We start from the raw sequence: 24,789 nt of genomic DNA on the forward strand, positions 1-24,789 counted from the left end.
AAAGATCATTCATACTTTTTATTCATCTATATCCTGGGTTATTAATCGCGTTTAATAAAATTCAATTTCAAATTCAGGACTTGAATATAAACATTGTTTTAGACAAGGCTCATGTTTGTTTTTTTTTACTGAATGCAGTGATCAATAGATAAGAGAAAAATAATAATAATTTAAAAATGAAGTTGATCTGGTCAATTTTGTCCACAGAACTGTAACATTTCCCATAGTTCCATGGTGCAAAGGTTTTGGTCATGAGTAAACTGAAGGGGCGTCTCTACGCTGTGGTAAAGAAAACAAAAACAAAACATCTGTTCTGTGATTATTACAGTTAAAATATGAGTGATAAATCTTTTTTAGATTTTCCTAAAATACTCAGAAAATCTGGATTTTATCAGGGTGAATTTTTACAGACCAATTTTTCTGTATGGAGTCCAAAGTGTGCCACTGAAATCGCAAATTTATTATTTTAGTCTAACAAATTCTAACCTAAACAAAACAAAATTTATGCTAAAATATCTCATTTGGAAATAACTTCCCTCGAAGCGAAGCTTCTCCAGATTTTTGTTTTCCATTTGATTTATTTGGAATAAAGAAATAACTTTATTTTCCTTTTACAGAATAATATTTGTTCTCAAAGTTCAGAAAAAAATGATTGGATCTGTTTAGTCGTTACTCAAATAGTTAGTTTTTTTACTAAAAAGTTAATAACTTTCTATAGTAGAACACAGATTACTGATGGCACACTTTACACACCAAATATTTTAAATCCAAATTCTCAAACTGAAAATTTGTCCTCATTTTGTCAGTTTGTTTTTATTCAGGGATTCGTGTGAATATGGCGAAATTAATAAAGGCAATAAACCAATGTAAGTGCCTTTAGCTTACTCATGATTGAATAAATTGGTGTCATGTTTTGGTTTTTATAAATCTCAGAAGTAGGTATGAGGAGGGAGAGAGAGGAGAAAACATGGATCTATCTCAAACCCCAGCTACCTTCTCTTCCAGGCTGGAGTCTTTAAACATCAGTGAGAAAGGCTTGATATGCTCTCTTCTCAACTTATCGCCACTCCGTAAGTCGATGGCACTCTCTATTCGCTTGTTAATTTCCTCAGGACCAGAGTGGACATGCAAAGCTTGTGCAAGATGGTTTGGAAGCAGATTTATCGAATTTCTCGTTAGGGCAGCCAGAGTCTAGAGGGAAAGCACATGCACACAGAATGAACCTGCTTTTCCCCCGTTTTCGTTCCATTCAGGTTACAAACAAAAAAAAAAACAACAGACACACAGTCGCTTACAAACACAAAATTAAATCAAAAAGAAGGAAAGACGGGAGACCAAAATGCAACATGAGCTGTCAGAGCGACAGCAGACATGCAGGTTCCATTCGCCGGCGGCGCCGAGGCGGCCATGTTGGTGCAGGCGCCGCGGCGGCCATGTTGGTGCAGGCGCCGCGGCGGCCATGTTGGTGCAGGCGCCGCGGCGGCCATGTTGGTGCAGGCGCCGCGGCGGCCATGTTGGTGCAGGCCCGCGGCGGCCATGTTGGTGCAGGCGCCGCGGCGGCCATGTTGGTGCAGGCGCCGCGGCGGCCATGTTGGTGCAGGCGCCGCGGCGGCCATGTTGGTGCAGGCGCCGCGGCGGCCATGTTGGTGCAGGCGCCGCGGCGGCCATGTTGGTGCAGGCGCCATCAGAAAGACTCAAACACAGTTACAGGGCTGGAAACCAAAATCATCAGGCAGGAAACGGAGGAAAAACAGCTCAGAAAAGAGTCCAGATGCAAAAACTCACATTAGACTCTAACAGGCACAAATAAATAAAAGAAAACATTTAAGATTTTCAGGTTCGTCTAGTTTAACTTAATCCCTCCTATCAAACTTTTGGAAAAATGCAACAAGTACCTTTGACTTTTTCCTCTTTTGTAAACAAAATCTAAAACATTTTCACAGGTTTAAAGCAAAAAAAAAACAACAAAAAAAAAACTGTACGACCATATGAGGAAAACCAGGATGCTGGTTTTTGTTTTCCATTTGATTTATTTGGAATAAATAAATAATTCCAAATAAGAAACAGCAGCCAGCATCACTACGTTACCGGGTCAAATTCAGCTAATTAAATCAATGATTCGTCAGGAATCACAATCTTTTCAGAATCAGTGCTTCACCAACTGAGTTAAAATTCATTTAATTATGAGCAGAAAACAAAGTGTGAAGAGTTTGAAGCGAAATTTGCACCAATTATTAATACAACCTGAAGTTGTTGACATTTTGCCACAAAACCTCACAGTATTCCGTTTGAGACTCTGCATTATTGGTGCTTTTTGGCATTATTTTATATAATTTATAAGCTAGCTAACTGCTAGTTTTCAGTTTCATGGCTCTGGTAAGAAAACTGGTGGAATCTGAGCGTATTTTTGTAAAGAATGTGTCAGATCTGCATGTGGTGGTTTTTTGCCTCCCTGATGAGCAGCTCTGCAGGTCACAGCAGCCGTTTCCTCCAAACCGCTGCAGCTGCAGCATCAGGTTACCTTCTGGAGGGTCCGGGGGCGGCAGAGCCGGCCGTAAGCTGTGAGCGGAGATGGAGATGTTTGGAGATTCAATATCTCAGAACAAAGCGGCGTCTCACCTCGCTCGCCTGATGCGACACGTTAACACATGAGATCCATCGCTCAGATACATCATTAAAAATTCATTTTCAGGCTCCACATGCATGGCCGTCCCCCTCGGTCCTGATTAATGGATGCTTTCGGCCCTTTGTTACCGGCCGGCTCCGCTGTCGCCAGAATTACACGCTAATGGAAACTACCTGGAAATAATAAACGGGCGATTCAGACACTTATCACTCAGAGCCGTTGGAGCTGGAGATTCCCTCACATGGGCAACATGAGACAGAAACAGCTGCCAGCATCACCGTTAGTTTACAGATAAAGCTGGAGAAACTGGTCAGTTTCAGTCAGTTATTTGCTCATCCTTTGAGTTCAGGAGTCTTTTTATGGCTCAGTGAATTAATTGGTTCTGAAACTAGACCAAAGACAAACTTTCATAAAGTTTGACATCTATTTAAAAACATCACTAAAAGGATAGAAAATGGTAAATAAATGCCAGGACTCAAATAATTAACCTGGATTAATTGATTAGTGAACAAACATCAGTTTATTTAGTAGTTGATTAACTACTAAAAAGCTGCTTGCAGAAAGAGCAACAGATTCAGAGCAGAAATGAACCCAAAACTGTCCAGAAATACAAACATTTAAGATCAGAATAAATCTTCTTAGAACTTTTCTAAAATAGTTTTAACTTCTCCTGGTTCAGATTCTGTCAGAAAATTTTTTATTAAGAATATTTTGAATAATCGGTTTGGCTTTTAATTGATGATATTTTCATTGTTATACCTTCACTATTCGTTGTAATTTGTCACACAGTATTAAAATGAAAAGGTTCAGCAATTTTCTTTTCTATAGATTCAAATTTTGTTTTCAAAACTTGATAAATTTAGCTACATTTGTCTTTCAGTATCAGATCATTTTGTTAGCTTATCGTCAAGCTAGTTAGCAAAAACAACTCAGTGGATAAAATTGCCAAAATTAAAAATATATTTTATAATTTATATTCTTCTCAGGGTTTAAATGTGATGAACTACAATGTTGTTCATAGTAGGTAAAAGAAGCAAACTATGTAAAAACAAATAAATCAAACTAGCTAGCTGAGATATGCTAGTTAGCCATAGCTAATCGGCTCAGCCCAGCAGAGCAGTGCTGTTATTGATTAACCGCCAGAATAATTTATTTCTACGTTCAGTTCAGCTGAATTAAAGCCATTTTCAGGGCTTTTTGAATGAACAGATGATTGTAGCCGATCTGTGAGCCGTTAATCAGCGTGAGCCGAGGGGCTCCAGGCGGGGAAGACGAGCCAAAGCTGAACCGGAGCGAAGCTGAACCGGACCGGAGCGAAGCTGAACCGGACCGGAGCGAAGCTGAACCGGAGCGAAGCTGAACCGGACCGGAGCGAAGCTGAACCGGACCGGAGCAAAGCTCTCATGCATATGAATGGATATCAAGTGGCCCAAGTGTCAGATGATTAGCATATCTGGCACCAGACAGCAAACACATGAGGCGGGTCATAACGGAGGCCGCCAGAGGAGCCGCCATGACAGCGCCAAGCCTCATCAGACCGAACACGCCGCTAGCATCCAGCCGGGTCAGAACCGGCCGCTGCACGGCTGCAGCTTCTATCTGGAAGCAGCAGGAAAGGTTTTGTCTTGGATCCCGATTCCTCAGTTTTCATATTAAAGAATAAATACAAAAGTTTCACTTTGGGTCATTTTTCCACAAATGTTTGTTTGGTTGCAGTTTCTGTCCGTTTCACTCTCCACTCGCCATGATCTCCAAGGAAAACTGAACATCACAGAAAAACTTCAGTGGAGGAAAAAAGGAAACATTATTCTGAGTCATCTCAGCTAAAAGCTTTGGATCTTGGATGTTTCCATGTCCGTCCATCAGGACTCCCATCCGCCGACCCGCTTGGCCCAGATCCGCCAGCCACGTGTCCGGCGTCTTCCTGTCCACACCTTCAATCTAAATCAGATTTCCAAATAAATATGAGAGGTTTCTGCATCTCCACCATCAGTTTGAGAGAAACCATCAGCATTTCCATCGTCTCAGCATCCAGAGAAAATCCTTGTTACTCGCTTCATTCAGAAACGAAGAGGGAAATCCTCGACTAGAACCAGAATCTGAAACATCTGCAGCAGATCTTTGAACATCAAGAACATCAACTGAATCTTTCAGCTTCTGCTCACTTCAGAGCAGAAGCTCAAACACGAAGCCGTTTGTTTCAAGTGTTTACGCCCCCTGCGGCTTTCTGACCCACCATCTGCTTTCTGTGATCATCTGGACCCTCGGAATGCAAACATCCAGTGAAGCACAGGATGTGACCTCAGGAAGACGCCTGGCCTCGGAGCAGAGACGCTGCCGCAGGGACAGGGAGGGAGCGGCTCCGAGTCCGGCTGGCCTGATCGTGTTTGGCGTGAAGGTCTCTGAGAGAGCGCGGAGCAGAAAGGCCACCGATCCCAGCAGGCCTAGTCAAAGTCAGCCTGCTGAGCGCTGTGTTCAGATTTACTACATGTAAGCTGATCTATGTGACGCAAAAATAACCTCCATCTGTGGGAAACAGCAGCGTTGGACGTGGAGATGAAGATGTCTAAAAAAGTGACCATGAAGGTTAGAATGTGATTAGTTTCCAGTCTGCAGCTGCAACAGGTCTCCTGCGGTGCTCTTTAAAGGATCGCAGGCAAGCAGTTACATAGGACACGAGCCGCCGCAGGCGCAGCAGGAACAATGTCGCATAAAGTGAACCATCTTGACATTTATTAGGCAGATTGCCTTTTGACATGCGGATTTCCAAACATGTCCTGATGGACTCTCCTGAGTCCAAACATTCAGCTGAGCTTCATTCGCAGATGAAACCCGGAGGACGAGCGTCTCCCTGCAGAGGTTCTGGTGATGAGCTGAGGCTCCATGGCAGTGATGAGCATCATGGCCGCCAGCAGAAACGCAGCGGAGCTGGGCACCGGCGCCGGGCACCGGCGCCGAGCTGCAGGAATCTCAGGACTCCTGAGTCCGTTTCTGAAAGAATCTTCTGGATGTGCAGTCAGCCCCAAGGGACCACTGTCACAGCTACCAATGCTAACAGCGCTACCGATGCTAACAGCGCTACCGATGCTAACAGTGCTACCAATGCTGACAGCATTACGAATGCTAACAGTGCTATCAATGCTAACAGCGTTACCGATGCTAACAGCGCTACCGATGCTAACAGCATTACCGATGCTAACAGTGCTACCAATGCTAACAGCGCTACCGATGCTAACAGTGCTACCAATGCTATTAGCATTACTAATACTAACAGCGCAACCAATGTTATCACCACTAGGACTGCTAACAATGCTACTACAGCTATCAGTGCCACTACAACTACTGATGCTAACATCACTATCAAGGTTATTTTGTAAGTTAGTTTTGAAGTGTACTGAGATATTTACACTGTAAACTACAACAAACCTGTTAGGATTTTGTTTTTGCAATGTGTAGGCCTCAGACAAGTTCAGTCTGAGGCCTCAAACGGCCCCCGGGCCGCACTGTGGACACCCCTGACTCAGAGCCTTGCTGTTCTGTCTTCAGGTTCCTGCTGCTCTGCTCAGATTTTCCAGCGTCTTGCTCGCTGGCCGGCGCTGATGGCTCACCTGGCCTGACCCGGATAGAAACACAGCCTGCAAGCCGCTCTGCGCTGCGTGCTCTGATGCAGAGACGTGAATCACATGGACAGCGCGGGGGGAGGAACCTGCAGGAGACGGGAAGCCAGAGACGACTCTGCACAACCACTCAGGGAAGCTTTGATGTGCACAAGTCAAGCTTTTTGATCCGACAGGCGCTTTACCAGGCCAACAACAGCAGAAACAAATTCCTCTGAAGCTGGAAACCTGACAGGCTGCAACGACACAAACCTGAACAAAGCACAAACAAATCAGTTTACTGCAACAAATGCTTTAAGCCAGGATATATTTACTAGTTACACCTGGAAAACATTTCAAATGGCTGCAAACAGTCAGGATTCCAGTGAATAATCACAGAGAAATCACAGAAAGAGACTCTGAGGCATCAGTTTGCTGAGTTTCATGACAGGATTGTAAATAAATGTGACTTCTTATGGAGAAAATCATTCAGTCCTCAGATTGACTGAGGAAACCAGAGCAAACCTCACACTGTTGTGTGAGAGGCTGATTAAATCAGAAACTCCAACTGATGATCAACAATCATTAAATATTATCATCATGTAAATGGAAAAAAATCTGATACAAATCAGATTGTTTTCAAAGTGTCTGCATTTCATCAACGCCTTTGGTGAGCTGGGGCTGTGTAGGAGGAGTAACACATGATGTTACACCTCCTACACACACACACACACACACACACACACACACACACACACACACACACACACACACACACACAACCCCACACACACAAAACAAAAACATGCAGTTGGACTCCATGCCACTTGGTGGCAGTGGTGCACCAATTCGTTGTATGACTGGTGCCAATAAACATGAGACAACAAGAAATCCCTTCTGCTATTGGAAATTTCACATATTCAGCCAAAATGTATCGGCTGCATTTTGTTGCTTAGTAACAGAGAAAAGTTGTGGAAATAACAGCAAAATAGAGAAGCATCACATTTCTGCAGCAGAAGAAGCCAGGCTTCTTCTGCTGCAGAAAAAAATAACAACAACAACAAAAATAACAACAAAAATAACAACAATAATCTGAATTTAGCATCAAGCGGCGCTGTGTGGACGCAGCCAGAGCTGCAGCAGGTTTCACTCCGATACCATCATGCAGATCCAAACTGTCACAGAACTGTGAATAAACCGCAGACAGACTGGATGGTTGGCTTGTTATTCATGTTTTAAAGCTCAGTTGGTGAAGCAGTCTGAAACACATCTGACTTTGAGGATGTTTAAGACGTTAAATTACTGCTTTTGATCAAACTACATCAGTTTGATCCTCCAGGAAAAACCAGCAGATTGATTCACACAGATGATGAAGACCAAACAGAGAGAGGAAGATGTTAAAGGTGCTCGTCATCCTCACACAGGCAGGCCGACACACACACACACACACACACACACACACACACACACACACACACACACACACACACACACACACACACACACACACACTGTCTGTTCAATCCCAGGAACTAAAAGGGACAAAACAACCCAGAAGATTTCATGCACTGCAAAACAACGGCCCGTCCCTCAAACAGCGCCGCCCTGCAGGAAGCGTGGAACATTTCCCTCCTGATGGAAGCCCAATGGTTCTGCTGCAGGACGGGCCGTGGGTCCAGACGGCCGTTCTTTCTCAGTGTGAAACAGAAGCCGGCGGGTCTTACATTCTGGTTTCCCACGATGTTGTCGAAGGGCAGCTCGGGGCTCCAGGACGCCTCGTTGAAGGTGGCGCTGCTGGCCCGGCGGTCGGCCGAGCTCGCCGCCTCCTTCATGATGTCCTCCGGCAGCGTGAGCAGGCTCTCCTCCGGCTGCTTGATCAGGTACGTCTCGATGTTGTGGCGCCGCAGGAAGTCGTTGCGGTCCTTGCCGTGACCCTCCTCCACCTCGTAGTCGCCGTTCAGACAATCCAGAGCGGCTTTGGAGATGTGGATCCGCCTGAAACGCGACAGAAATATCAGACAAACATCAGTTCCATTAATGTGATGGATCATTTCTGTAAAGTATACAAAATAAAAACACATTCATCCTTTTTAAATGTTAAGTGCCAATTTACAACGATGCAAAAACAAAATCTTACCAAGTATTTTTCCGAGTTGTACATTTGAAATAAGACAAAACTAACTTACCAGTGACTTTTCAGAAGGATACAGGAGCTTGTTTTAATTCAATAGTACTGGTTACACTGGCAGATTAGTTCCCTTTTAACATGTGAAAATGTCCTTTATAAATTAAATATGTACATGACTTACTAAACATTTATTTAAACAAGTCATTAACATTAAAACTGAAAAGAAATATTAACCCCGAGTCGTAGCAAACATGTAAGAAAGTGACTGAAGCAGCCAATCAGAAGTCAGGGCCTCCCTTTAGCCCCGCCCACTGAGTTTGATGGCTGAAGTTAACAATTTAAGTGAATTTATGATGTGCTTCAGCACAGGAACAAAAATAATTCATAAAATTATTACATAATTACAACTAGTTTTTAAAATGAAACATGTTGAAAACATGTATATAATTCTATATTGAATAAATTATTTCTGTATTTATTTTGGGATTAAACAAATAAATGACACATTTCAATAATTTTATTCTTATATCTGTTGTAATTTGGCACCATTGGCATTTCGTAGAATAACCAGAGCAAACAATTGTTAAAGTCACAATAAGAAAATATGACAGATTTGAATGAGTTTCCACCAAAAGCAGCCAATCAGTGACCTGTCCAGGTGTGAATGAAGCAGCCAATCAGTGACCTGTGCAGGTGTGAATGTAAAGGTCACTGTCAGGTCGGTGGCTGAATGTTGCTGCAACCAAAGGTCAAGTCCGCCGGTTACAGCGAGTGTCTGAAGTGTTGGATGTGACGAAAACATTCATGGAACCAGAGGAGCTGCTGTTATGCAACAGATTTCACTGAAGAGCAAAGGTCAGAGGTCACGATCCGGCTCAGTGACAGACGCTGCAGGATGTTCAGGAACAGAAACTAAAACCTCTCTCTCTTTAGACTGGACCATGGCGGCAGTAAAACTCCTGTTATTGTGTTTTGGGTTGGATCCACACACACACACACACACACAAACACACACACACACACACACACACACACACACACACACACACACACGCGTCCTCACCCGGGGATGCCTCCGGACTCCAGCTTGTTGGCGATGTCCACGTCCCAGGACCAGACGTCAAACTGCCACTTCCTGAGGCCCAGAAACGCCGCACAGCACCGAGCCGGAGTGGATCCCGATCCGCATGTCGATGTCGTGTTTCGTACGAGATCGGACGTATCTGGACGAGAGAAAGTTTCATTACGGTCCCACTCTCCAGTCTCACGTCTTCACCCTTCTGTAGTTTCCTGACGTCCAAAATAAGCGACTTTTTCAAATAAAAAACGTTTTGCTGCTAAATTATTGACTAAATAAACAAATGGCTCAACAAAGACATTTCATTTAGATTTTTACAAATATAACAGTATATAATAGAACAGTGTGATGGTTCTGATCCAACAGAGACCTTAAACATGTTTCTGGGAGCAAAAGCAGAAGACCTGCTGCTGGATGGATGAAATGTCCAAATGTTGGTCTAGTCCAAGCAAACCGCAGCTGAAGAACTTCCCAGAATGCAACTAAGAAGTATAAAATGAATATTTTCTTCACTTTCTGCAGTTTTTCCTGCTTTTCTAAACCTGCTGGTATTTTTAGCAGATATACAGCTGTGTTCAAAAATGCATTTTAAACTATAGATTATATAAATAAATGATATGATTGACCCAAAGTGAATAATGTTTCCATAATATGCTGTTATTTTAAGTAACATGGTAAAATACATGAGCCTTGTGCATTAATGCAGCAAATTAATAAACATGAATGTAACCTTTGCTGGAAGTGAATCGCTTTTCAATAAAACGGTGGAAAAAATGTTCATAAATTTGCGTCTCATTTCATAGTTTATCATCTGTGAAGAGAATGAAAGCAGGACTGAAGCTGACGCCTCATCGCTGCAGCGGCAGGTGAAATGCATCCTGGGAAGGTGAGACAGGTGCTTAATGGCAGCTGCAGGATATCAACAGCAGCGATCTGCAGATTGACGGAAAGATGACGCAGGCCGGAGAGGAGGAGACGGTGTGACTGATGCGACACAAAGCCGACCAATCAGCTCCGTCCTCAGCGGCTTCACTCATCCTGCTGCTGGAGCAACCAAACGCAGCAACCTCAGCTTATCCATCACTAATCCCCCTCTTCCCGGCCAATATACGTTCTCTTCTCCGCCCTCAGTGTCACTCAGAAAGAGAAGCAAGAGGTCGAAATCCAGCAGCAATAAAGACAATTATTGAATTAGAGCCGGCAGCGGAGTCAGAAGCTCAGGGAGCGTTTTCTGAGGATCGGAGGAGTAAAAGCTGGGATGTTACTTCTGCTGCGCCGATTCTCCTCCTGACCAGAGGGCAGAAGGATTCTAAAGCTCTGCGCTGCAAAACTCACTTCAAAAACTCAGTTTTTTCTTTCAACAAGAGGCAGACAGGGAATGGAACAAAGTCAAGAAATTCATTGTTAAAGGGGACAAATGATGCCAAATTCACATTTTGCACAATTTTGTACTTTTATTTCAATTTCTTCTAAAAATCGACCAAGACTTTAAAAAAACAATCAGTAATAAATTTATGTTTTCTGGTGTCTGTTGTTAACTCGCCATCCAGAAACCACTTGCTGCATTCTGGATGCAGAATGTATTGGTTGTGCAGGAGGCTCCACTTCTGCTTTTCAAAGGTTTACGATGGTATGACTACTCAACAGTTTTCAGGCAACGCTGAGTTGGGTGGGCGTGGCCAGCAGCAGATGCTTTGGTTTTAAAATGACAGAGGCCCTGAACAGCAATAAAATTTAATTATGATTTTGTGCAGAAAACGTAATGAACAGGTTTTGTATAGGCCGTTGATCTGTTCTCACCTGTTCAAGGAGCCTTTAATGAAGACGAGCTGCAGTGAAATGCTGCATGTCCCGATTCTCTAATTCAGTGATTGAAAACTGAAGCCGTCCAACTCTTCAGATCAGAACCAGAGATTCTGTTTAAATCTGCTGCTTCAGCAGATTTAAACAGAGAATCAGTTTAAAATCAGATTCAAGTCGTCCTGGGACTTTCAGCTGGTAATTGTGATTAATTAATCACATAGATTTATTGCACCTAATATTTTACAGAGTAAGTAATTTTTTGTTCCGCCCGGAACATTTGTATCGACGTGTTTCTGGTACGCCGATAAATTTGATACACAAGTTGCATCTGCTAACAGATGGACGAAACAGCTGCTTCTCTCTGAGCACTGAGGTTAATTTCTGCTTCTAAACTGATCCGATTGGCTGGAAAAGACTATTGTTGTGCTAAAAGCTGTTAGCCTGAAGTAGCATCTCAATGCTAAACATGTAGCAGCTATCGCTAATGTCAGCATCCACATTTCTAAAAAGCTCCATGAATAATCAGAGAAACTCTGGGAAGCTGCATGGATAGAAAAACACTTTGCTGCGATCAGATGGTTTAATGATGACATGATAAATAAAACCAAGACATTACTTTGATGTTGAGCTTATGTGTCTATCTATTACTTTAGCAGCAAAAAAGGTTTTGAATTGAAAATGTTGCTTATTTTGCTGAAAAATGCAATGAATTTTATTGACAAAACTTTTAACTCCCAGTGAAAGTTAAAATCTGCAAAAGGTTAAATATCTGAAACCAGCAATTTCATTTACAGGGAAACGTGCAGAAGGCCGTGATACTGGGGTGTGTGTGTGTGTGTGTGTGTGTGTGTGTGTGTGTCGGGGTGTGTGTGTGTGTGTGTGTGTGTGTGTGTGTGTGTCAGTGTGTGTCAGTGTGTGTGTGTGTGTGTGTGTGTGTCAGTGTGTGGTGTGTGTGTGTGGTGTGTGTGTGTGGTGTGTGTGGTGTGTGTGTGTGTGTGTGTGTGCGTGTTTTTCCAGAACACGTGTGGAAGGTGGTTATTATAATCTGCTGGTGTGTCATTAGCCAGCGGCGCGGCGCCGGGCCGGCCGGGCCGACCAGGTTAAAACACTTTGCTTATAAATGGCTCCACATTCAGGCTCACAATTATTTGCATGAATTATGCAGAAACATTTGCATGTAAAGTAGAGTTTGTTTTCACCGGCGCTAATATTTGTTTGGAGCATTTCAGGGACAAGTTTCTGTTTTATTGTATTTTCAGATTTTCCCATTGCTGCACACTCTTTAAATTAACCATTTATTTATATTTGTGCCCTAAAGCGACTCATTTTTAACTGTTAATTTGTCTCAGTAAATATTTTAAATCATCTATTTTTGCAGCTGTGACTTTCAGGACATTCAAGGTTTTAGCTGAAGTGAGACAGAAATGGAAAATGTTGATTTTTCTCCTATTTTAAGAAAATTATTTAATTGAAAGAAATGAAAGCAACAATAACAAATGAGCTTTGATTAGAAAGTTTCTGTTTAATGTAGATTATTAGATGAATGATTTGTTTATAAAAATGGCAGTAATTTAATCTCAGGTTCAATCGTATTCACTCTGGATTTTAATCCTGTAAAATAAAAATCAAGGCTTTGAAACGACCTAGTCAAAGTCCAGGTTTAAATCCAAATCAGCTGCTGTGCTTTGCATGGTGAAGTGAAATTGGATCAACTTTTCAGGAAACCCTTCAAACCTTTGGAGCATTTTGACCTTCAGATCTGTGTGAAGAGAGGTATATATGCCCTAAACCCTTCATCATCCTCCTCCTCCTCAGACCTGCTGAATCGTCCTCCATCCCATCATAAGCAGTGAATCCAGAAGCAGCCAGGTCTCACCTGATGGTTTTGAGCATGCTCAGTCCCATCTCCACGCAGCAGTGGGCGTGGTCCGGTCTGGGCTCCGGCAGCCCAGACACGCAGTAGTAACAGTCTCCCAGGATCTTGATGCGCAGACAGTGATGCTCCTGGGGAGAAAACCAGGTTCTTTTTACTGAAACGTGACCTCTGAACCCAAACAGAGGGAAAGGAAAACATGCAAAACTTCAGAAAAGATGAACCTCAGTTTTTAACAGATTATGTTACCTTTACCCAAAATCTCCTAATCTGTTCCTGTACTTACGTGAGCCAGACGGTCGAAACGTGCAAAGAGTTCATTCAACATTCGTACCAGCTCCTGGGCGGACAGCGTGGTGGAGAGGTTGGTGAATCCTTTAACATCTGCGAAAAGAATGCTGAATAAAATACGGAAATGTCACTTTCAGTTCCAGGTTAGATAGAAATACTGATTACACTCTAAGCTGTGTTTCTCTGACTGAACGGAAATGTGTCTCAGAAAAAGGCCTGATGTGAGGAGCAATCATGAGTCCTGAACCCGACCGGAACCGGCTCACCTGACATTCTCGTAGCGGTGGATGTAAATTCTGTGGAACTGGTGCTGGAGGTGTTCGTCCTCTACATTTGTCATGTCGTTGATCATTTCCAAAACTACAAAACGTGGCAGCACGGATAACACCAGCCGTTCCTGGAGAGAGGCAGGAGAAGAGGCGTAATGAGCAGAACCGGACTGCGGTTCGGACCGGAGCCGGTTCCTCCAGCCACAAAGTTACACATTCAAACTTTCTCCGGTTCGTAAAAGCAAGAAATGGATCAATAAGTTTGAAAATAAACTGGTCTTCTTCACTAAACGAGTTCAGGTCCAACGGTTTATGGGCATCTAACCAAATTCAAGACAGTATATACAATTATGAATCTTTGTTGACTAGAAAATAATTATTTAATCAAAAGTGATCACGATGTGCCAACATACAGAAATCATCAGATTCACATGATTAATGGAGCAAGAAACTCTGACTGCCACATGTACAGTAATAGATATGAAAATGAATTTAAATGGACGAACAAATGAAAAGCGGAGTTCCAGGAAGCGTGAAGTCCAAACCCAGAAACAGTGAGCTGGTTCCTGCTGCTGCTGCCTTCCCCACAACCGTCTGCTAAATTTATCTCCATCCTTTCTGCATAACCGACCATCAAGTTCAGACAACGTCAAAAACCAAGCTCTGCTTTTGTTTTGATGCGACACAAAAACAAGAAACAGGACAGCATGGCAGAGATGAAGCCTGTAAAAACAAATAAACCACATTAACTCTGCCAGCCTGCAGCCACAAGCAGCATCCTAAAAAAGCCTCAAGGCCTGCAGAGAAAAAAAAAAAAGCAGGAAAACAAGATTTGCTTTTATTGGTCTAAACGAGGCAGCGCCGCTCTGCAGATCCAGGAACAGATTTAGAGTGGGAGCATCTCTCAGGAGATCTGCATCAAATCCAAGCCACCGCTCTCCTAAAATACTCAATATATGTGCAATATAAAGATCCAAACGGGCCGGCTTAGCTTTTACAGCCAGAATGATTCCTTCCTTCAATATTCTGCTGCAGCGCTGGGACAGATTAGTCCCTAATAAACTGGTTTTATAACTCATCTCTGCGCCGCCTCCATTTCAGAGCTTCTGTCACTTAGAAAAGAGAAATTTAGAAGAAGAAGAAGAAGAATATTATCCCATTTCCCCCGACTCTTAACACACAAAACAAACTGGAGATATTTCTTATTCTGTCCAATCGGCTTTATTTCATTTAGCAGTTCAAGAGGTCGGAATATTTTATTCTGTAAATCTGAAGTTTTTCACCAGCAAATAAAAATGTTGAATCTGCGGCTAGTCTGCGGTGTTTTTCTGTCTAGAAAATATTCAACTAGAGAAAAAACTCTGAGCTACTTCACTTCTCTCAACATCCAGAAAACAATAATGTGTTTTCAAGACTTTCCTCTGATTCCTCAGGCTCAGATTCAAACTTCCTGACAGATATTAATAACGGTGCCGATACTGCAGGATGATTTACTTCCTGCCCATTCAGATTTATTTTATTCTGTATTTTACTGTAAAGTTCCAAAATCCAAACAGGTTCCGAAAAGGCCTTAAATAATTAAAAATTCTCCTGCTGTTACCAAAATCAAACATTTTGCTCATTTATCTTTTAAACGTGAGTCAGTCAGAAATCTGGCCTGTCAGAGGAAGAGCAGCTGTTTGTTGTTCCTGTTGTTGTTTCCGAGCTGAAAACTGAAGAATCGTCTCACTGAGGTTCAGACAGTCATCTTCCAGCGGCGCGTTAATAACGCCTCGGCTGCTGAATCTCAACCCGACGCCGCGGGCCGGCCCAGCTTCACTGCAACACATTTGACTGATTCCTCCTGAAGCCGGGAGACGTTCAGCCCGCTGCTCAGGTTCACCAAACATCCAGATCGTCACTCTGGTCCAAACGCTGAACCCGCTGCAGCAGCAGCGGTGCTGGTTTTGGCCAGTAGAGGACTTGACTTTCCCAGCTGGTCGCTTCTGTCTGCTCGAGTGGACGCCGTCCCCGGTTTGGACAGCTGAGAGCCAGCGGACTCAGTGTCAGATTAGCTCAGATGATCATTAGCGCAGCTTGATTTTAGCTGAGGGACGAAGGCCTGCAGCAGATCTCTGACAGCACACATTTCCCTCCCGCTGTGCAGGAGCTGCAGCACAAAACATCCGGCGCGTCGCTGAGGACTCCAAGCACAGAAATAAATGTTTCATATTAAAAACACGTTGGAATGAAACATCTTTTTCTGAACTGAGATGAAAAATCAAAACCATCATCCGACAACTTCCTGTCATCTTCTTTGACGTTTCCACCAGTAGTAACATCCAGCTGATGATCATGTGAATCGTTTGATGCAAAAAAGGTTTTGCAATACATCTTTTTTTCACTAAGCTAATGTATTTTTATAAAATCAATTTGCATATTTCTGTGGTTAATGGAAACACGTCTGCTGTGTCTGGACATCGTGATTTGATTACACCAGTTGCTCTTTTTCTCAAACTGAAAAACATCGAAAAGGACTGAGATCATTTGTTTCATCATAGAGCTTAAAATCAACAACTTTACTTCTTTTTTCCAACAATCCCTGAAAGTCTGAAGCACAGAATGGCACAACTAAGAGTTAAAACTCACTAAGAATTATTCCTGACATTTTTACCGAGCTTCACATTAACCTTTAACCTTTGACCTTTAATAGTTCAGTTCACCAGTTTCCTTCTCAACAAAACAACCTGGCTCAGTGTCATTGTGCTCGCCTGTCGTTTTGATTGAATTCAGATATCTTTATTAATGAATGAAGTGTGAAAGTGTATATTTTTATATTGCTGTGACTCAGCAGAGTTTGTGTCTGTAGCTCCTGCACTGAACCAGAGGTCTGAATGTGGCTTTGCATAAACTCTGACCATGATGGAATAAATCATAGATATAAATCATAGATATAAATCATAGATATCGCCTCTGATCAAGTCTTCGGCCAGCGCTGCATTATTCACTCTCGGTGTGTTTTCCAGTCTCATTTAAATTTTATTTGCGTTTCTTATTTCTCTGGACCCGCTGAGGCCCTGGCACTTTAATTCACTGTTTTTTATTTCACACAGATGGAGGAGCTGTGCAGCTGCAGAATCTAAATCTATTTTTAATAAACCAAAACAAATAATTTGCTCCAGCAGATCGCTGACCTTCAAACCATCTGACTGCCGGGTGAACGCAGCCTCACACAGACTGAGTCTAAAACCAGACGCTGAGTCTAAAACCAGACGCTGAGTCTAAAACCAGACGCTGAGTCTAAAACCAGACGCTGAGTCTAAAACCAGATGTTGAGTCTAAACCAGATGCTGAGTCTTAAACCAGACGCTGAGTCTAAAACCAGACGCTGAGTAAATAAAATCCACAATAAATTCAACAATTTGTGGAAGGAGGAAGCTGGAGTCGAACCTTGATGGATGATGGATGATGGATGGATGGATGATGGATGGATGGATGGATGGATGGATGATGGATGATGGATGGATGGATGGATGGATGGATGGATGGATGGATGGATGATGGATGGATGGATGATGGATGGATGGATGGATGGATGGATGGATGGATGGATGGATGGATGGATGGATGGATGGATGGATGGATGGATGGATGGATGGATGATGGATGATGGATGATGGATGGATGGATGATGGATGGATGGATGGATGGATGGATGGATGATGGATGGATGGATGATGGATGGATGTATGGATGGATGGATGGATGATGGATGGATGTGGATGGATGGATATGGATGGATGATGGATGGATGGATGGATGGATGATGGATGGATGGATGGATGGATGATGGATGGATGATGGATGGATGGATGGATGATGGATGGATGGATGGATGGATGGATGGATGGATGGATGGATGGATGGATGATGGATGATGGATGGATGGATGGATGATGGATGGATGATGGATGTATGGATGGATGGATGGATGGATGGATGGATGGATGATGGATGGATGGATGGATGGATGATGGATGGATGGATGGATGGATGGATGGATGGATGATGGATGGATGGATGGATGGATGGATGGATGGATGGATGGATGGATGGATGATGATGGATGGATGATGGATGGATGTATGGATGGATGGATGATGGATGGATGTGGATGGATGGATATGGATGGATGATGGATGGATGGATGGATGATGGATGGATGGATGGATGATGGATGGATGGATGGATGGATGGATGACGGATGGATGATGGATGGATGGATGGATGATGGATGGATGGATGGATGGATGGATGGATGGATGGATGGATGGATGATGGATGGATGATGGATGATGGATGATGGATGGATGGATGGATGGATGATGGATGGATGATGGATGATGGATGATGGATGGATGATGGATGGATGGATGGATGGATGGATGGATGGATGATGGATGGATGGATGGATGATGGATGGATGATGGATGGATGGATGGATGGATGGATGATGGAAACTGTAAGCAGCAGGTTTAAACTGCTCTCTTCATGGCTGTCCAGCTTATTGATTTCTGCTTCTCTCTCTCTTGTCTGCATTTCTCTTATTAACTATAAGTTTCACTGTTAGCCGGTGACATGGAGATAAAAAGTAAAACTCCGCTAATAAAGTGCTGACAGCGCCGACAGGAAGCTGATTCAGCCGATGATCCAGTAACGCCGTGGCGTTTCTCCTGCTGCAGCTCAGTAATCTCCCACAGCGCCAGAAAAACAAAGCAGAAGAAGAAAAACAAAGAAGAGCTCAGTCAGTCCTCAGATACGGCCTGAAAACAAGCCGCTGGCGGTCAGGGATGCTGGGCTCTGATTGGTCCATGTGGAGGTGTTGTGCTGCAGGCGGCGCCCCGACTCATCACAGCCCGGCCTTCCAGGAAACACGAGGCCGCTAAAAGCTTTCTGTGCCTCACAGCCTCGGTGCAAACAAAGCTCACTATCAGCGTGTGTGTGTGCGTGTGTGTGTGTGTGTGTGTGTGTGTGTGTGTGTGTGTGTGTGTGTGTGTGTGTGTGTGTTATTGGTCAGATGCTAAGTGTCCCTGACAGCTTCGTATCGATGATGCGTTCATGTTTTCCTCTGTCGCTGAAACACTCCAGCCGCTTTGCTTCTTTTATCGCCCAATCCCACTCACACACAACAACAGGAAGTAGAAACATGTCCGGTAACATGGAGGCCAGAGTTTACCGCTTCTTCCAGTCAGACAGGGATAAATACAGACCCATTAAAAACCATTTTGGAGGCACATAAAAATCTTTGACACTTTGCTCTTCAGAAAGCGCCGCACTCCAGAGAGGCAGCTGTCATCATGAAAAATAATGATAAAATAATTTAGATCGCCATTTTCACCCTGTGGCTTGTACTATAAAGTACACACTTTTCATTTTGCTTAACCGATTCTGATTATTTTTTCTTCAATTTAGGCAAATTCAGCAATTTGATTAAATTAGCAAAAAAGTCAAACAGCAAAATAAAAAGTCAAACAACACTTCATGTCCAGATCGAAAGAAATTCAAATAGTAAATGACATCGATCAATTTGGAAAGGGAACCAAACCATTTCTGAAACTTCTCCAGGAAACCAGAGAGGAAACAGAAATGATGAACCTGCAGAGAAACGACTGATGCACCAAAACCACCCCCAGCAGCTTCCTGCTTCTTTCCTTCACGTTTTACCTCAGATGCGGTTTCAGCATCGTGTCAGCAGGCTTCAGTCGAAGCGTCCGCACTCACTGACCTGTCTCTGGTTCTCCGTCTCGAGTCTGAGGCGAGCTTCGATGCAGCGCCGCGTCTCGAGGAAGGCCTGGCGCTGGGCCCGGTCGGACAGGTAGCTGATGAAGATCCCGGCGGTGTTCATGCACAGGAAGAGCACGGCCTGCGCCGCCACCTGAAACACAGGAAGTCACGTTAAAAACGCTTCTGCAATGTCATCATCGTACAGGACGGAGCCCCAAACACCAGGACTGGACTTTTAGAGACACCCGTCCCATCATTCAGCCACTAACCTGCATTCAGCCACTCATCTGCATTCAGCCACTAACCTGCATTCAGCTACTCATCTGCATTCAGCCACTAACCTGCATTCAGCCATTCATCTGCATTCAGCCACTAACCTGCATTCAGCCACTCATCTGCATTCAGCCACTCATCTGCATTCAGCCATTCATCTGCATTCAGCCACTAACCTGTATTCAGCCACTCATCTGCATTCAGCCACTCATCCACAGCCACTAACCTGCAGCCATTCATCTGCATTCAGCCACTATCTGCATTCAGCCACTAACCTGCATTCAGCCATCATCTGCATTCAGCCACTAACCTGCATTCAGCCACTAACCTGTATTCAGCCACTCATCTGCATTCAGCCATCATCTGCATTCAGCCACTAACCTGTATTCAGCCACTCATCTGCATTCAGCCATCATCTGCATTCAGCCACTAACCTGTATTCAGCCACTCATCTGCATTCAGCCACTCATCTGCATTCAGCCACTAACCTGCATTCAGCCACTCATCTGCATTCAGCCACTCATCTGCATTCAGCCACTAACCTGTATTCAGCCACACATCTGCATTCAGCCACTCATCTGCATTCAGCCACTAACCTGCATTCAGCCACTCATCTGCATTCAGCCACTAATCTGCATTCAGCCACTCATCTCATTCAGCCACTCATCTGCATTCAGCCACTAATCTGCATTCAGCCACTCATCTGCATTCAGCCACTAACCTGCATTCAGCCACTCATCTGCATTCAGCCACTAATCTGCATTCAGCCACTCATCTGCATTCAGCCACTAACCTGCATTCAGCCACTCATCTGCATTGAGCCACTCATCTGCATTCAGCCACTCATCTGCATTCAGCTCATTTGCATTCAGCCACTCATCTGCATTCAGCCACTAACCTGCATTCAGCCACTCATCTGCATTCAGCCACTAACCTGCATTCAGCCACTCATCTGCATTTGCCACTCATCTGCATTCAGCACTCACATTCAGCCACTCATCTGCATTCAGCCACTAATCTGCATTCAGCCACTCATCTGCATTCAGCCACTCATCTGCATTCAGCCACTCATCTACATTCAGCTACTCATCTGCATTCAGCCACTCATCTCATTCAGCCACTAACCTGCATTCAGCCACTAACCTGCATTCAGCCACTCATCTGCATTCAGCCACTAACCTGCATTCAGCCACTCATCTGCATTCAGCCACTCATCTGCATTCAGCCACTAATCTGCATTCAGCCACTCATCTGCATTCAGCCACTAACCTGCATTCAGCCACTCATCTGCATTGAGCCACTCATCTGCATTCAGCCACTCATCTGCATTCAGCCACTCATCTGCATTCAGCCACTCATCTGCATTCATTCAGCACACTAACCTGCATTCAGCCACTCATCTGCATTCAGCCACTAACCTGCATTCAGCCACTAACCTGCATTCAGCCACTAATCTGCATTCAGCCACTCATCTGCATTCAGCCACTAACCTGCATTCAGCCACTCATCTGCATTGAGCCACTCATCTGCATTCAGCCACTCATCTGCATTCAGCCACTCATCTGCATTCAGCCACTCATCTGCATTCAGCCACTCATCTGCATTCAGCCACTAACCTGCATTCAGCCACTCATCTGCATTCAGCCACTAACCTGCATTCAGCCACTAACCTGCATTCAGCCACTCATCTGCATTCAGCCACTAACCTGCATTCAGCCACTAACCTGCATTCAGCCACTAATCTGCATTCAGCCACTCATCTGCATTCAGCCACTCATCTGCATTCAGCCACTCATCTGCATTCAGCCACTACCCTGCATTCAGCCACTCATCTGCATTCAGCCACTCATCTGCATTCAGCCACTAGGCTCAGGTAATTCATTCATTTGATCCAGGTGTGTTTTAGCGCCAGTGAGTGACTCCATTGCTGTTCTCTGATTGGCCGTGTGGTCAGAGACATGAGCAGAGCAAACAGGAAATAATCGCCGCCATTTTTCAAATTCGTAGCAACAGCAGAGAAGCAACGCAGTCCTAGAAAGTGACCAGAGGATGTGAAGCTACGTTCACTTAGCTGGGAAATCCGACCTCAAGCCGACATTTTCACAGCATGTTCACAGCCATTCCAGTCTTTCAACCCACACAAACCAGATGAATCGCTTCAGGTTTGGTCCAGGTCGTATCGTAGCTGCGGTATTTATCGTATGTACTCGATAAATACTTCGTCAGACATTCTGTTTAGAGATGCAGACGTGAACGCAGCTGTCAGACATGTTGGGCAGGACTCATCACTCTGACGTCCTGCTAACTGTCAGCTCTGGTTTTTACTTCACAACGACTCATCTGTCCGACTTCCTGCAGCCAAATCTGAATTCAGAGACTCGTGATGCGATTCTGTTCTGGGAGCAGCAGCAGAACCTCGGGGCGGTTCTGTGGTTCAACACTTGGCTTCAGGTGGAGAGAGAGATTCTGGTTCTAGAACCAGGGATGCAGGTGTAGACCTGAATGTGTCCGTTTGGCCAACAGGTGATAGTGAAACGCCAGCGGCAGGTCAGAGGTTAAAGTTAAACCTTCTTGTTGACTGACAGTCATGGAAATGAATCTAACAGAGCAGCAGAAATGAAACAATATGTCACTGAATCAAAGGATGCGATTTGTTTTCCGTGAACATAAGAAGTGAGATGTGTCTGTCAGATTCCTCTGAAGGAAACGTCACATTTAAATAAAACACAGTGAGTCAGAAAAGCAAGGCCGCACGCCTCGCTGCTTTGAAACATGACGGAGGGCTTTCATCTGAGCACGCTCAGTGAGGAGCAGCCTTCACAGGGAGGCGAGGTGATGCAACGGCGCGCAACAGGAGGGACTTCCCGCCTGCTGCAGCTTCACATGATGCAAACCTCAGAGCAGATGAGCTGGCGCCGCTGTGCGCCTCAGTCACACAGCGGCGCTCAGACGACCCGGAGCACCAAAACGCTCCACCCTGAGGAACACCGCTCCTGTTCAGAGGGAGAGTCAGGGACGAGTCTGAACAGGTCCAGAGCCTCCGCCCGCCGTTTGTTTCTGTTTCTATATAAAGATTGTTTTTATTTTTCTACATGAAGCACAGAAACCCAGGAGGAAACATTTGGACCAATCACTGAGCTCACAAGGTTCTGATGGTGCTGCAAGGTTCAAACTGGACCCACAGACACAGGTCTGTTCCTTCTCTCTGCTCCAATGAGCTAAAATAGTAATTTAATGCCAGAAAAGTAAAAATAACTTTAATCAATCCATGCAAAGCGAACTGTGAATTGGGTGAAATCTGTGGTGATGCTCCAACCACCAGCACATTGAATTATTGTTTCATAGTTTACATTTGTAGTTTTACATGTTGCCTTTGCAACATTTTGTAGTTTTTGTTTCTTTGCTGTGTTGTTTCTCCCTCATGTGGTGAGTTTAGGGTACTGCACGTCTCTTTAAGCTTTTTGCAGTTCTATTTTAGTTCAGTTCAGTTCAGTTGGGCCCAAATTCATGTCATTTTAACTATTTACACCGAATCTTTATTTTTTCACTTTTCAACATCTTTTGTCCTTGTGTGTTTGGACTCACAAGCAGAAAGCAAAGTGGGAACAAGCTGTTAGATGAAACAAGCTACAGCATCATGAACAAGTTTAAATCACCTTGAATATGAGAGGAGGATTTTATTCATTCCATCAAAATCAATGTGTTAACGGTGAGATTCCAGGCTGGGTGTTTCCCACATGAGGCTGATTAGCATGAATCAGATCAAAGTGATGTTGATCAAACAGGGTTTCGTTGCTCCCTGCTGGCGCTCTCTGATTTTATTTTCAGTTTTTTTCCAGGAAGGAGAAAGTGCTTTTGGACTGGAGGCAGAATGGTGTCACAGCAGATAAAAACCTCAAACAGACAGTTGTGTCCTCCATCAGAGAGCGAGGAGCTCTCCAGCGCTGCGTGTTTTCCTCTGCAGTCAAACTGCAGCACTAAGAGCACATTTGGAGTGGGAAAAATGGAGCATGAAGAGGGATTTTCTCATATCTGCTGCTCTCAACAGCATGATGATGCTTCACAGAGCGCGGGTTGAAATTTTATTGCCGGCTTTTCCTGCAGCTCTGCACACAAACGTACCTGCTGGACACAAACATGCAGAACCAGCGACAGAACCAGCGACTGAGACCCGATCAGCAGCACAGCCATAAATATGAAAACACCAGATTAATAACAGAACGTCTGGTTTTCACTGCACAAAACAAACAAACTAGAAACCTTCAGTTCACATCAGTGCAACTAATTAAACCCATCCTGCTACGTATGACATCATTTCCTATTGAAATCTGAATAGTTCAGTTCAGAGGTGATTGGTTGAACCAATCAGCGCCTCTTCTCCGTGGATTCTGATTGGTCAGCCAATCAGAATCCAAAATAATGACATTATTTTGGATTCTGATTGGTCAGCCTGTCACGCTGAACATCTGATTGGTTCAACTTTATTCAGACTTTTGACTAGCAAAGTCAAAAAATGCCATTATTTATTTTTACTAATCAATTATTAAAATTATATCAATTACATATTTAATTGCACTTAATATTCATTTGGTTTAATTCATATTTAACAAGCTGAATAGAGAATATGCAGGATTTCTGCAGCTTTCACCATTCTATGATCATTATGAATGAATGTAAGACTTTTATAACGACAGAAATTTACAAAAGGAAACTGCATATTTTATAAAGTATTAGAGATCCGGGTTGATAAATGTACACTAATCCATGATGGGCACAAAAAGCAGCTAGCAGGGGGAAATTAGCAGCTAACGAGGGGAAGCCTCAACCGAACAGAACCGAACCAAGACGTCTGAGAGCGACTCAAATGTTAGCCTGACAGAAGTCCAGCAAAAAAATAAACTAAATAAATACATGACTAAAGTCACAACTAAACTTAAAACCATTCATCAAAGTATTTAAGGCCAATTTGGATTTTTTAATGGAATTAAAACACTTTAAGGCTCTACTCTTAAAAATGTGTGTATATTTTAAACTCTATTTAGTGTTTTTTTATCCTTTATTCCTTAATTTTCTGACACTTCGGTCTTGA

General features: G+C 43.7%; 1 protein-coding gene across 1 annotated transcript in view; it reads right to left on the reverse strand.

The window, feature by feature from the left end:
- The window catches only part of adcy8 (adenylate cyclase 8 (brain)), an 82,318-nt gene that overhangs the window by 16,654 nt on the left and 40,875 nt on the right, over window positions 1-24,789 (reverse strand). Inside the window, 8 exon segments of the mRNA XM_055021802.1 lie at window positions 994-1,191; window positions 7,947-8,217; window positions 9,414-9,496; window positions 9,498-9,573; window positions 13,108-13,235; window positions 13,391-13,502; window positions 13,662-13,792; window positions 19,429-19,578. Coding sequence (XP_054877777.1) covers window positions 994-1,191; window positions 7,947-8,217; window positions 9,414-9,496; window positions 9,498-9,573; window positions 13,108-13,235; window positions 13,391-13,502; window positions 13,662-13,792; window positions 19,429-19,578 — 1,149 coding nt within the window.

Source organism: Poeciliopsis prolifica, unplaced genomic scaffold (assembly GCF_027474105.1).
Source record: "Poeciliopsis prolifica strain line A6 unplaced genomic scaffold, Auburn_PproV2 SCAFFOLD079, whole genome shotgun sequence".
Classification (NCBI taxonomy): domain Eukaryota; kingdom Metazoa; phylum Chordata; class Actinopteri; order Cyprinodontiformes; family Poeciliidae; genus Poeciliopsis; species Poeciliopsis prolifica.